This window comes from Echiichthys vipera (assembly GCF_963691815.1).
Source record: "Echiichthys vipera genome assembly, chromosome: 1".
Taxonomy (NCBI): Eukaryota; Metazoa; Chordata; class Actinopteri; order Perciformes; family Trachinidae; genus Echiichthys; species Echiichthys vipera.
Genome location: NC_139826.1, coordinates 13,135,192 through 13,149,637, shown reverse-complemented (window position 1 = coordinate 13,149,637; position 14,446 = coordinate 13,135,192). Strand labels below are relative to the sequence as shown.

Genomic DNA, 14,446 nt, shown 5'->3' with positions numbered 1-14,446 from the left:
AAGGAGCAGCAAATGTGATAGATAAGTCAACTTTTTTAATGGTTAGACATTATTTTATGAAAATACTGTCTTTTAAAAGTTAATCTTTTGCATTTCATTCCAAGGGAAATACCATACTTAAACCACACTGTGTACCTTGCAATAAAGCATATTTTATGTGAATGAAAAAGTATGTTATGTTTCTTGCAAATTTACAGACCTAGGCATATATAATAACAGCTGCCCTTTTCCTGTCAAGCCTAATGTTCTCTGTTCCTAAAGTGTGGAAAAGGAAAAGTTCATAACTTCTGTGTTTTCTTTTTAGTTTCTTAGTTGTTGAATCTTGAATTTTGGTGGAAAAGACCTGAAATGTACAAAAAGCAACAGATAACTTGTTGCTAAGGCAGCTAGTCATTATTTTGAGGTATTGGAAAACAAAAGAAAAGTATTTTGTTGTGCAAGAAGTTGAATATTGAGAGTGTTAAGTAATCACTGAGGCATGTGGAGATACATGTTAGTATCATAGCCTGCAGGCATCCATATTGTTTGGTGTCTCAAACATTCTGACTTAGGCACTCCAGCGTGGATGTCAGTGTTGTAACAGTAGTCTCAATCATCTCTTTCCAGGTGCTGGGTCGGTGCTTCCTCACGGTGATGCAGGTCCATTTCCAGTTTTTATCACAGGCTTTACAGAAGGTCCAGCCCGTGGCCCAGTCCTGCCTGGCGGAGGCTCTTGCCCAGGCCCAGGAGCGTTGCGCCAACGCCCGCTCCCAAAGTTCCGATCTCGGGCCCCTCACAGAGCTCGAGGAAGCCTCTCGCTCGTGGAAAGGTGCAGCTCAGGTATGCAGCCACAGGTCACCCCAGGACTCTTCCCGGTCTGGGTTTTAGAATTGGGGTTTGTCTGTGTGAGGTGTAAAGCTGACTTGTTAAACATTCCTGATAAATGTCAGCCATTTAGGATTTCTAGCCTCAATTTCCTCTTTCCTGGGCTGCATTTTGTCTGTGAACCTTCAGTGTTATGTTCTGTACCTCACTACACCCCAAACCATGTAAGGGAGGCAGTTTTGTAAGAGGACCCAACTAATCCCCAGGCTAATCAGTCCCTCTGGCCCATTTTGAGCTTTGTTGTATAATGTGAGGCAGAGGGGAGAATAGTGGGTGGATTGATCTGTTAAGCCCTGGCATGCAGATTGTAAGCCCTGGGGGGGACTAGGCCTGGATAGACCCTGGTAGAATGTGCTGGGCGGGTGTTTAGGCAGAGGGAGGCAGCCAGGACTCTTTTTCAGAAGCTGCATGCATGCTTTTTGTCATCTAAAATGTTTACTTCCCAGTGCCAAACATCTGTTTTGTCCAAACTTTGATGATTTTGCAATGTTTTGTAATATTCAAAGAAAACTAACCGTAACCCTTTAAATCCCCCCGCTATCCTTTTTAAAAACACCTTTTTATTTAAATTTAGTTCTATACGTCCTTATAAACAGTCACTTTTTTTATAAACTGCTGGTCATCTAATATTGCAGTACAACCCACTCTTAAGCATTTCTTGCATTGCTCCGTGAGATTGTGCTGTAGCAGTGTAGATATTCCTGCTGTCACTCTGACCCAGTACTCTTCTGCACCCTCAGGCTATGGCGAGGCTGAGGGAGAGGGGCCGGGACGGCTGCCTGGCAGGCATCCAGGTTCAGCAGCTCTTCTGCTCCAACAACACCACCATCCCTGAGCACCAGCTAAAGGAGCTCAACATGAAGATTGACAATGCTTTACAGGTATATTGACACCACCAGGGTAGGGAACTACAGTTACTGATATTCCAGAGGCATATTTAGAAAAAACATGTTTTAAGAATCATATGGACATAGACTTGTGCTATACTTAAGTTTATGTAAAAGTGTAGTAAGTTTTATTTAACAAACAGGGAGAACTGTTTGTCACTAACAAAATTGCAGTACCACAGAAGAATAACATCAAAACCCTTTCTTCTTGATGATGATATTAATGTTGGACTGATAGCCGGTTATGTTTTTGTTCCATCTCCAGGCCTACAAAGCAGCACTGGAGAGCCTGGGCCATAGTGAGTATGCACTGAAGGCAGGCTTTCATCTTAACCCCAAAGCTGTGGAGGCGGCCTTGCAGGTGGGTTCTCTCTCAAAAGTCAATTAAAATGGCAAAAGATTGATTGAATGATAAATAGGGGATAATCTAAAATCATGTTACCGGACAATTAAATGTAACATTTATTGATTTGACATATTAGCCTTATGGATAATGTTTGTTTTCCTTTTACTTGTTTAAAATGTTAAAAGAGCAACTATTATTATTTTATTGCTGTTTGTGTGTGTGGTCAAGTCTCATTGTTTTGTTTGTGTTTTGCACTGTCGTGTGTATGTTTACACGCTGGTGTGTGTGTGTGTGCAGAGCTGCTGCAGTGATGCGGAGGCCCAGCAGGCGGGCAGGATGCAGACCACCTCACAGCCCATCCAGTGCGAGCTGCCCACCATCCCTGTACAGATCGGCCCACATTTCCTCAAAGGAGTGTCCTTCAATGAGTCAGCGGCTGAAAACCTCAAACTGAAAACGGTACGGTCCTTGACTCAACAAGCCAGCTTATACTACTTATATATACTTGTTGCTGTGTCTGTTACAAAAAAAATTCATGATTCTGTTCTGTGTCACTCTCAGATTCACCAATTTTTTCTTGTTCAGTAGTTTTTCACAATGTTTTGGGCGATAACCTTTGCAGATATGTGGACCAGTGAAAACTCAAGTTTAATTTTTTTGAAGTGGCATCTGCAGTAGGGCTGGATTGATATGGGATTTTTGAGATCGATACCAATTTTACGATGATGTAGGGAATTTTTGAGCTGGAATGAAAATAGACAACATACACAGTCATTACTATATTCACCACTATGTTAAATTGACAACCAATTCTTGAAGTGAACACTGAGAAAATAAAGAATGAATAAAAATAAATGAGTAAAAAAGATTGTCAGTATCAGTTAATTGCTGACCATTAGATGGTGACTTCAAAATCAGCCCTAGCGTCATTTTCTGCATTATATGTTCTGTAAAAAAGTTTTCATGTCAGAAAACACATATGCTGTTACGATACATACCGGTATGTCTGTGATGGGACAGTATCGGCCAACAATATCGTCTTATCAGTAGTGTAACATCAGCCGACAGTATTATAGCCACACTGCGTTTTGTCTCCTCAGCACACGATGCTGCAGCTCATCAAGGAGGCGCTGGGCCAGAACGGAGTGACCCCCAGGGATGACTCTCCTGTCACCGAGGTCCTCAACCAAGTCTGCCCATCCAGTTGGAGAGGAGCCTGCAAGACAGCTGTCCAACTGCTGTTTGCCCAGGCTGGTCTGGTGAGTAGAGATGTTAAAGACTGCTGTTGCTACAGTAAAGCTGTAGTTCTTGATTGTTTGTTACTGATAATTTGTCAGGGATCTCTATTCTGATTTGTGTTATCATAGAAATATATTTATCTTAAATATAGTGCACCACCTTTATACTAGCTGGATATGAATGAATGTTTAATATTTTTTCAATTACAGTTTAGAATTTGACTGTAACAAGAACAACTTCAAGTGGGCATGATGGTGACATAAGGCACAAAATTGAAATCTAAGCCAGTTATTCTCTGTTGTTTCATAAGAAAGTAGTTTTGTTGTTGTGCAAGGTATACTAAGATAAACAGAAATTTCTCTTTTGGCTCCTCATTCCGTATTTTCTTCTTATTAACATCCATCACCACAGTGTAGTTGATACTACACAGCGATAAAAAGGAGGTGAAACGCTGACGTGAACGGGCCTGTTGTACTTCACTGACACCTTTGCTTAAGTTACTGAATCTCTTTTGTACGTCTGTGCTAGCATCCCATTGTTTGTCAGAAATGTAATGGAGATGAGGTGAGATCTGCCTGCTTGCTTCAAGGCAGCCGAGAGGTGTAAACAAACACCAGAAAGACACAAAAGGGAAGATACATTCCTGTAGCATCTGGATGAAGGATGGGCTCGCCTAGGCCCCCCCCCCCTGTTGAAAAAGAGAGTCACGGGGAGGGAGGGTCAGCGGCAGGACTCGACACCGTTGTGTTTATGCTCCGGTGTTTATTTCCTCTGTGTGGTCTGCCCTGTTTTGTGTGTCAAGCTGAGGGAGTGTTCCTATCCAGCCCTGTGCTAACTGTAAAACAATCCCTGGATGATGGATGAGCGCTTTGCATTAGCTCCTTACCTGATCCTATAGCCACTCAGCCCAAAATAGATCACACAGAAGCGTCCATTGATACAGACAGACAGACACACACACACACACACACTTGAACACAGAGTGTCTTCCCCACGCTTGCATATATATAATCACATGCTCACTGTCATGCACTAGTCATACCTCCACACACAGACACACAGTCCTTCTCCTCCCTCTTTTCTTTCTTTTACACTCCCACGCAACACTCACAGTAAGAATCGACCATATCTGTTCTGCTGTTGTTCTTGGCTACGTTATCACGAGCAACTCCTCTTTCCCTACTAGTCATGGCTTTCCGAGTCCAGTGAGGAAGTTCACCTCGTCTGTTTTGGTGCGTTTCCTCCTATTTCTTGCCCCCAGTAACCTTGTTGTATGTGTTTCGGTATGGCTGACGGACTGATTGCGTGCATGCGCGGCCCTCTCACTTGGGCAGCCCGGGGATTCCGAGGATGCACCTGCGTTTTTAATAACAATAGGGTCACTTCCAGCAATACAGGAAATAGACTCCTCCCACCTTCCCTCCCTCTTTGTGACCCAGCTGAGTGGGTCTCAAGGAGCCAAGGCCACTTTCAAAGAACTTTCAAACAAATTTTGATAGCAGCCGGCAGGGAGGCTCGCCTGTTTGCTGTCACTGGCTGACTGAAAAGAATTTCCCCTTGGGGATAAATAAAGTATGATTGATTGATTGATTGATTGAATGAACACCTCTGTGATATGAAATGAATGCCAGACACACACCAATGAAACGTCTTTGACCTCTGGCCATGTTTCTCCATTTTACCATACATACTGTAGAGGGTAAAACCTGTCTGTCTTCGGTTTTGTAAAAGGACACATTATGCTCTTTTTCCATGTTTTTACTCATATTTTAGGTTTACTTGCTTTGATGTTAAAAAAAACACTATTTTTCTCATTCTGTCTATTTTCACCCTGTCTGAAACGCTCTGTTTTGGATGATAGATAAAATGGCTTTGAAAAAAGCTTTGCTAGGAGGAGATGCTCATGCAGGTGTGTTTTTGTGTCCCAACAGGTGGTTGTTGATACAGCTCAGATTGAGAACAAGGAGGCCTATGCTCCACAGATCACTCTTGAGGGTTCCAAGGTGGTGGTCCAGGTTCCCTCTACATGGTAAGTTCATCAAAGGTCTTTGTTTTCAAAGGAGCAGATGTCCAACTGTGAAACATTTTTATGTGGACATTTCTTCCAACTAGTGACAGCTGCAGTTTTATCCTCGTCACAGTTCAAATTGTTGGATTGTTGTTCAGGTACAATTACATGCATCAATATTTGCTCATGTGGTTTTGTGCACACAGAAGAATGTAAGTGTAGTCAAGTGAGCAGACGACTTACATATGTAAATCATATGCATACAGAGATGGAAGGAGAGACACAGACACACTGAGGAGGCTGGTTAATATACTAGATTTGATACTACTTTTAGATAGTAGAGTGCACAAAGCTGTTCAGCAACCTTTGTAATATGGTGTTACACATATGCATTAACCGTACTAAAATGGCATATTATTAAACCGAGTCACAGGCATTATCACATCTTGAAATAGAAATATTTTTTGTGAAGTGGGAGCATCGTGCTAAAAGCTCTCTGCTGAAATTTACAGTCAATGCTCAAGACTGTCTTACAGCTGTAACAGGAGTGGATTTTAACATTAGAAAATCCAGATGCCATTGTGGTTTGGACGAGGTCAAACTGTCAGCTGAGACCTACATTTTATTCAATTGGAAATATAAATCAATATAGATACAATTATAACGTGTCTTTTTAAGTATTGCCATATTTTTACAGTAACATACACATTCATGGTGAGGAGCTTTATTATACCTGACAACTCTCTTGGAGCAGTTATGTTGGCAGATCTTGCACAAAGTAACGTCCGTGTTATTTGAGAAAAGTGAAAGTATTTCTCTTCAAAATCTCATTCAAGTCATTTGTGGTTAGATAATGTGAGACGTTTGAATGAGCATCCAGGTAAGGACATGTATTTCCAAGATGTGGAAACTTGACGCTAAACCAGTCTGTGAACTGAAAGAGTAGCTTGTCAAATGTCAAGTATTCATATCTGTAGCAAATGCACCTGGGCTTTTGTGTGCAAGACATTGTGCAGATTTGTAGTTCCTGTCTCGTCATGCTGTGCATGTGTGCGTGTGTGCGTGTGTACACCTTCAGGTGTCTGAAGGAGGACCCAGCCACTATGTCCTTGCTCCAGCGGAGCCTGGATCCGGAGAAGACACTTGGTCTCGTAGATGTGCTCTACACAGCAGTGTTTGACATCAACAAGTGGAAGGAGAGAAAGTGAGTGAATGTTAAATAATACATTTTCTAACAAGCAGCTCTATCAGGTAGCTTTCTGTGCAGATGGTGTGTTTACCATTTGTTGAGATGTCACAAGTAACCTCTTTGGTTTAGTTAAAAGGAACCCTGGTTCGTTTGCTCAGTTAGTATAATTCATTTGGGCTGGTGTGAAAGCTGCCAATAGAAAGCCTGGTGTGGATAGAGACCACATGAAAAGAGAGTCTTGCCACTTTTTCCAAGTTTACTCTGGTGCGGTTCGTTTGTGGTGTGAAGACAAATTGACCAACCACCGTATTCTCCAACAGTCCCTTATTTTCGCTAAACTGCTGTTATATCAATCTGCTGACTGTGATCAGTTAATTTGATTTATATAAGCCATGTATATATTTATGATAATCATTTGGTAACCATGGTAACATATATGCGTGTCAGCGGCATGTAAGTGCTGGGGATTTCCAAGATTAATCCGACAAAGGCTCTCTGTGTACTTTGACAGTTCATTTAGTCCATTTACGTGTGTGATCCCACAATAATACAGCCTGGAGTAATACTGTACAAGATGCCTCTTTTCCCTTATGTTTCTGCCTTTTAGTTGTTTCATAACATGCAGTTCAATTTGAAGTCTCATAATCGTGGCTTATATTATTATAAGGCTTATATGATCAGTTGTTTCTTTGCAAGCTCTTTGTGACACCAGAGTGTATAAATATACACATTAAAAGCATGGAGGTGCTGCATAAACTTCTGTAGACACCGGAATTTAAAGGTTGAATATGGAGAATGAGCAGAACACCGCCATCTAGTGTCTCAAGATCCTAGTTGTATAAACAAAAAATAATTCTGTAAATCCGGTTGTCAGGTTTGTTGACCAGTAGCCTACAGGAGATCAGAGTCGGTTTGAGCCTGTTTGAATCCATCCCCTGCAGCAAATCGTTTTAATGCTGTTGAACTCTTCCATCGAGTTAATGCTTGGCCTTATATTGACTCTGGTTTTTGCCCGTCTCCGGTCAGTCGCTGCAGGATTGGCAAACTCCATTTCAACCAGTGCCAGTCTACAGTCGCTGTTTCGAACAACAGACAACCATGGCAACCAGCAATGCCGGCCGCTATTGGCTGGTACAATGTAAACTGAACATGACAGAAAGTCTTTGTCAAACCAGTCAAAAACATTTTTAAATATTAATTCTAAAGAGACCAATATTTTTTTTTTATCGAAAAGCAATACTTTCATTCTGTACCCCTCAAAATGTTCCGTGGGTGTATCTTTAAAAAACAATTATATAGCTTTTAATAAAAATTCTACATATTCAACCATTAATTGCCCCGTGTGGGTCCTGATGACGCAAGAAGACAATCGCCAAACTGTCAAATTACAGAGTCACCAGTCAGTCTGTATAACTTTATGTTTACTTCTTTTGGTTTGTTTATAGAAAGGTCAGTGTGAACAACTACCAGTCCAGAACTAAAATGCAACCATTTATCATTTTACCCCTCTTGGTCTCTCAACCAAATGAACCAAACAACAGATGTGCAAGCATCCGTAGTCAAGTGAATTAAGATGACTTTATAAAATACTTTTTAGTAATAAATAACTAACTACTTGTCTTTCTCTTCCCTCTTAAAGAGAGCAAGTCTTGCCCACTATTCAGATACAGCTGCAGCGGGAGAGCCCAGACTATAGTGGCCATGCAGACCTGCCTCTGGGCACCACCTCCAAGACGTCAAGTGGATTGCCCAAGACAATATCCAAGCTCACTTCCAAGTTCACCAGGAAGGTGTCATCCAGCTCTAATAGTGGGGGCAGTTACTCCATCCCTAGTACCCCATCCCGCAGCATGCTAACAACCAGTAGCTCTGAGGATAAGGCGAAAAGCCTGGGCCACAGCGATGGCAGGCTACAGAGCATCCTGCAGATGAGCAGCCTGTCCTGCACCGCAGACTCTAGCCAGCAAAGCCAGCTGGCCAACGGCCTAGTGTCCGAGGACCAGGGGATGAACCTGCCCACTGACCAAGAGATGCAGGATGTCATTGACTTTCTCTCAGGATTCAACATGGGAAAATCCCAGCAGGCTTCGCCCCTGGTCAAGAGGAGGAACTCAGTGGCATCTGCAAACCCTGCTGAGCTGAAGCCCCCGAGTGGACTGCAGCCAGCGTCACAAGCTATGTCTCACAGTGCCCTACAGTCCCAAGCTCAGACCCTGCCCCAGCCTCAGCCCCAACCTCCACCATCAGTGCAGAAGCAGCAGCCTCAACCACAACCACAGCCACCTCCTCCGCAACAACAGCCCCAGCAGCAGCAGCCCCCTCCGCCACCTCAACAGCCCTCCCCACAGGCCCTGCAGTACTACCAGCACCTCCTGCAGCCCATCAGTCAGCAGCAGCCACCTCCTCCTCAGCTTCCTCCTCAGCCGACCCCACCCCAGGTCCTGTCACAGCAAAGAGTAGCAAGCAAGTGGCTCGGAACCTCCAGCCAACAGCCTCCACCGCAAGGCCCCCCAGCGGGGCTGTCACCCCTGGGTCCAATCGGGCAATGGGGCTCTCCTGGTCTGCCAGATCTGAGCTCAGATCTGTACAGTTTGGGTCTGGTCAGCACCTACATGGACAGCGTCATGTCAGAGATGCTGGGTCAAAAGCCGCAGGGGCCCCGCAACAACACTTGGCCCAACAGGGACCAGAGTGAAGGAGTGTTTGGAGTCCTGGGAGACACACTGCCCTTCGACCCAGCAGGTGAGATCCACCTCCTTTTTTATATGTCCATGAGTTGTACTGAGAAATAAAACTAAACGGCATTCCCATTCAAATCAACAGAACAGAATGGTGAGACTGGTGTTCATTTTTATGTGTACCGTTGCCAAGCAACAGGCTAAGACGCATATGAACTTGCTTATAAGCTTTGCTGCAAGTCACAGAGGTGAGGTTTTGCGGTAGAGTGCAAAACGAGCAGTTGAGTAGTGATGTTAGGATAGCCAGCCGCTAAATTAGTAATAATTTAACAACTTAATGCTTCAGCAACACATTGCTTTTGCCATATGAGTGATAACTTTGTTCAGCTCGTTTTCTGTGACCGGTGTGGCGTGGGGACCTGGTGGAGTTGACAAGCTTGCTAACTAGCCAGCTGTCTGGTGGTTGGCTGCTGGATTGCTGGTTCCGCTGTGCTTTCAGAAAAATACTATATTTAATACTATTTATATACCTTCTTGTAACCATTAAAGCAGATTTCAGACATTGTTAGACCCTGATAGAGTAACATAATCAATGTAGGTCAGACAGAGTGTGAGCAGCTGTTTTCCCCCTTCAAGTTGACAATTTATGCTGAGTTTAGCCTGTCTCAGTTGCTATTTTTACAGTGAAGCAGACTCTTTTGATTGCAGTCAAGGCCTTTTGTGCGGAGTTGACTTACAGCTATTGTGATTTTTCTGCTATGGTAGACAGTCTGGCTAAATGGATTGAGCTCCAGAGAGCAAAAGAGAAAAGCTGAGGCTGTCAGAAACTCATAGTTACGTTTATCCTCCCTTTCCACACGCAGTTGGCTCCGATCCAGAGTTTGCACGTTACGTTGCCGGCGTCAGTCAGGCCATGCAGCAGAAACGGCAGGTGCAGCACATCCGTCGCCCCAGCAACACACGCAGCAACTGGCCAATGCCTGAAGAACAACACAGGACCTGGTCTCACCCAGAGTACTACAGTGAAGGGTAGGTATCGCTGTGTCACCGATCCACTGCAATAAATGGGGGGAAAGTAATGTTAAGATCAGACAAACGGACATTTTAACATGAGCATGGAAAGAAAAGTAAGAAAACGATGGAATTAACCTCAAACTGATTACTGGTACACAGCATCATGTTGCCATGGACAAAAGTTAGATGACACCCACAATGTGTTATGAGTAAATCTGGTCTTGTAATAGGATGACGCACGCACGCACGCACGCACGCACGCACACACGCACACACGCACACACGCACACACGCACACACGCACACACGCACACACGCACACACGCACACACATACACACATACACACACACACACACACATACATACATACATACATATATATGTGTGTGTATATATATATATATATATATATATACGCGTACAGATAAACGTATAAAGCCAGGTTTCAGGATTTGTCCCGGGCAGCAGTATAGTGCTGAATTGTTGGACGGTTATTTAAAGAGTCTTGTTTTTAAATTATTAATGTAGCACATACTCTAGATATGTGAGGCATTCAACACGTAAATCATGACTGTTGACATTTATTTCAGCCCACTAGTGTGAGACAACGCTATCCTGCTTTGAGACTAATCCAAGTAGGCCGATGTAAACAGGGAGTGTGTCACTTGTAAACTCTGGGCAAAAATGTTGTAGGAATTTGCTTTTTACCCACTGACACAGCGCTTGTCATGAAATAGCACCAAGACATCGTGTAGAAACCAATTATATCCCACTCATTAGAGATACCTAGTTGTCTTTTAACCCTACAAATCACCAAAACACAAAGATGAGAAATTTCACAATTTCATACATTACAGAGTTTTCTTAAAATATGTGAATTGTGTGTGTAGACATCAAATATCACATTGTTGAGTGTAATGGTAACGGTGCTGACACCTCCTCTGGTCGTGTCCTCAGGGAGGCCGTGAACAGCAGCTGGTCAGCCAATCAGGGGGACTCGGCCAGCTCCAGCGACGAGACGTCTTCAGCCAATGGTGACAGTCTGTTCTCCATGTTTTCTGGGCCGGACCTTGTCGCTGCAGTTAAACAAAGGAGGTAAGCCCCGAGCTCATCCCCTGGCTTGGATTTGTCTCGTCATCTTCAGTCAGATACGATGTCCACAAAAGTAAATGGTGATCTTTTACAAACTGCACACTTGTTTAAAGTTATGTATAGAAGAGGATGTGCCAGCTCTACTGTGAAAAATGTACAGTTTGTGACTGCTTATAAAAGTTCAATGTAAATTTCTGTGTTGACAGAAAACACAGCTGTGGTGAGCCGGAGGTGTGCACCCTGCCCTCACCACCGCTCCATCACATGGGCGATGATAACCAGGTAAAGTATTGAGAGCCCTGTGCATGGAGCTTACTTTGGGACTTTTGGGAAAACATTTTTTCAAATGATATTTTATTTTGTTTGAATATCGCTGGTTGTCTCAAGGAATTTCTGAGTTGTCTTGAACGTTATGGTTTATGCCTTTTATAGTTATGATGGTTGTTTTACTGAAAAAAAAGAAACCAAAATCTTTGTTTACATTTGTTTGACCCAACCTATACTTCAAGTGTCTCAGCTGAGGAGCAGTTTGAAATGCTAAAGAAAAGTGCTAGTGGACCAAGCACATTTGACCAAGTGTACACACCCACACTAGCATGGCATCGCCAGACTAATTTGCGAATGCTTATTAACCCCGAACCTCTCAGTTAATTTACGATTTCCAAGACGCGTTACCAGCAGTGCAGACCAAAAAGTCTCTGGACGCAATTAGATAGACCTGCAACCACTCAGAACAATGAAACAATGTGGCACCGAGCGACACCTGTAAGTTAGAACAGTGCTTAGAAATTGTTGGGCATTGCAAATTGGGATTAAAGGGGTTGGTTAGTTGGTTATAGGCCTTTCCAACTTTGCTGATTGCCATCCACTGTGTTCCACAGGACAGCAAAACTAAAACCTGGCCTCCCAAAGCGCCATGGCAACACTCCACCCACACCAACACCATGCCCAATCCCAGCTCTTCCTTGTTCCAGATGAACATCCCTCCTTCCTCCCAGTGGAACGACTCCATGCAGATGCTGCAGTCTCCAGTGTGGTCCACTGCCAGCGACTGCTCCCCCTCCACCGGCATCTCCTCTGGTTTTTCCTTCACCCAGCAGCAGCAGCAGCAACAACAACAACAACAGCAGCAGCAGCAACAGCAGCAGCAGCAACAACAACAACAACAACAGCAACAACAGCAGCAACAACACAAACCCATGACCAAGGGCTTTAAATCCTTCCCCCTCAAACATGAGCACAGGCCCTCCTACCTTCACCAGTACTGATCAGTCTCATGTTGGAGCGAGTCCGCGGTGAAGTGACACCAAGGGCTTGTGGCTCTGTTAGATGAGCCACTGAGTGGGCCGAGCTGCCATCACAGTCCACACCCACTGAATTGGAAGATTTCAAAGCCTCAGAGGCTAAATTAAGTATACACACTGGCTCAACATTTTTGTATCTATATTTTTCCATGTCAGACATCCCCATTTGAAAAGGATTTTGAAGTTTTTTAACTACGACAGGTGCATGTGTCATGCTGGCAGTTAGTTTAGTGGTCGTTTCTCTGTCTGTCGAGCTGACGTCTCCTCAGACAAGAGCTGGAGACGTGCACGGCCGTCACCCACTTGCTTGTGCAGCTGGACGTGTGTAAATGAGGGGATTACAAGGGGGCAGGGGCTTGAAATGCTCTCATAATAAATATACTGTGTCTACATAGCTGTAACTGCCAAATCTCACACAAGATGACTCAGAATACAGCTACTATCTACTGTTTCATAGCTTGTAAAATACTGAAGTTGAAATATGAATATTTAGTTCTTTTTATTAAGAGGCTTTGAGCAGGCTCAGCATAAATATAGTAAGTCACTGCAGAGGTGTGATTTGACAGAAATACACTACTTTTTCAACAACTGACCAGAGTTAAGGATTATAGCAGTAACTATGTGCCATGTTGGTATTGATAGCACTTGCAGAATATTATTCCCAACCAAAGCGTTGTTCAGAAGATGAATGGTGCTGAAGAGATAAGAGATTATTGATAAACAGTGAAGTTGCACACCCTATTGGATGAGAGCCTTAGGGAACATCTTCACACTCACTCACAAGCGCATTCATTTCCTCCTCTCTAATTGGCAGTTGTTTGCTCCTGATTGACACTAACTCCCATACACCTAACTTTTCTTCTGTTTAATAACACAATATTTTTCTTGTACAATTATTGACAGTATTAATCTTATTTTTGTATTTTCTTACATGTTATACCATTACTGTATGTTAGTATTCTTGTAGGCATATTACATAAAACATTATTTTCCATCTCCCAATATGTGAAAAAGCACATTTTTTCCTACAGAGTTGAACTACACCATCTATCTATAAAAGTTACCAAATATGCCATGCTAAACACTAAAACATTGTGTGATGAGGGTGTTTTGGAGCCCTCGTTTCTTCGGTTTCTATGGCAATGGGCTGCATTTAAAAGCCCAGAATGTTATCTTTTTGTGATGTTTGCAGATGCCAATGTTGCCTGTATTTATGAAATGACACCATGTTTTCAGAAAACTAACATACTTAACATGTTTACAGAGAATTGTTTGCTGTATATACATATAAATATATATCTTTTTATAGTTAATGTGCTTTGCACAATCAAGATATAGGGTTTGTTGCTTTTTGTCTGTGTTATCTCCCTAACTGTTGCAGCCTTTTTTTAAAGACATCATTACAGACCTTGGACTCTAACTGTTAGCTTCTCAGCTGTGTCAAATGGTTTACTAGTGGCTTCTACAAAAAAGACAAAAATATAATAAAAACATGTTGCCCTGATAGAAGATATGAAGGGGACTGCTTGGCTTATGTTGCTTATTGTTCTCTTGAGCTGGCAACTGAATCTTTCCAAGTGTACCAGCAATGCAAAAAATGAATAAAAATGACTAGCAATTGGAAATGCTGTCTTTGTAGTTTTTCTGCTGAGTAGACACTTGCTTCTCCCCCTGAATCTTTAAACTGTCCTGAGCTTCTTCTGGAAACATTTCATGTGTTTAACATCATGTGCCCTGATACAATGTGATCTTTGAACCGAGTGATTCAGGTAACTGACAACAAATAAAATAGAAAAGATTCTTTATTGTACAATTCATACTAA

General features: G+C 42.9%; 1 protein-coding gene across 1 annotated transcript in view; it reads left to right on the top strand.

The window, feature by feature from the left end:
* Positions 1–14,212, top strand: part of garre1 (granule associated Rac and RHOG effector 1) — a 32,490-nt gene extending 18,278 nt beyond the window's left edge. The window contains exons 3-14 of the mRNA XM_083913881.1: positions 607–819; positions 1,605–1,745; positions 2,017–2,112; positions 2,395–2,556; positions 3,198–3,356; positions 5,268–5,365; positions 6,423–6,548; positions 8,173–9,275; positions 10,075–10,240; positions 11,185–11,322; positions 11,526–11,601; positions 12,201–14,212. Coding sequence (XP_083770007.1) covers positions 607–819; positions 1,605–1,745; positions 2,017–2,112; positions 2,395–2,556; positions 3,198–3,356; positions 5,268–5,365; positions 6,423–6,548; positions 8,173–9,275; positions 10,075–10,240; positions 11,185–11,322; positions 11,526–11,601; positions 12,201–12,587 — 2,865 coding nt within the window. The 3' untranslated portion in view covers positions 12,588–14,212. The remainder of the gene's footprint in view (positions 1–606; positions 820–1,604; positions 1,746–2,016; positions 2,113–2,394; positions 2,557–3,197; positions 3,357–5,267; positions 5,366–6,422; positions 6,549–8,172; positions 9,276–10,074; positions 10,241–11,184; positions 11,323–11,525; positions 11,602–12,200) is intronic.
* The last annotated feature ends 234 nt before the right edge of the window (positions 14,213–14,446 follow it).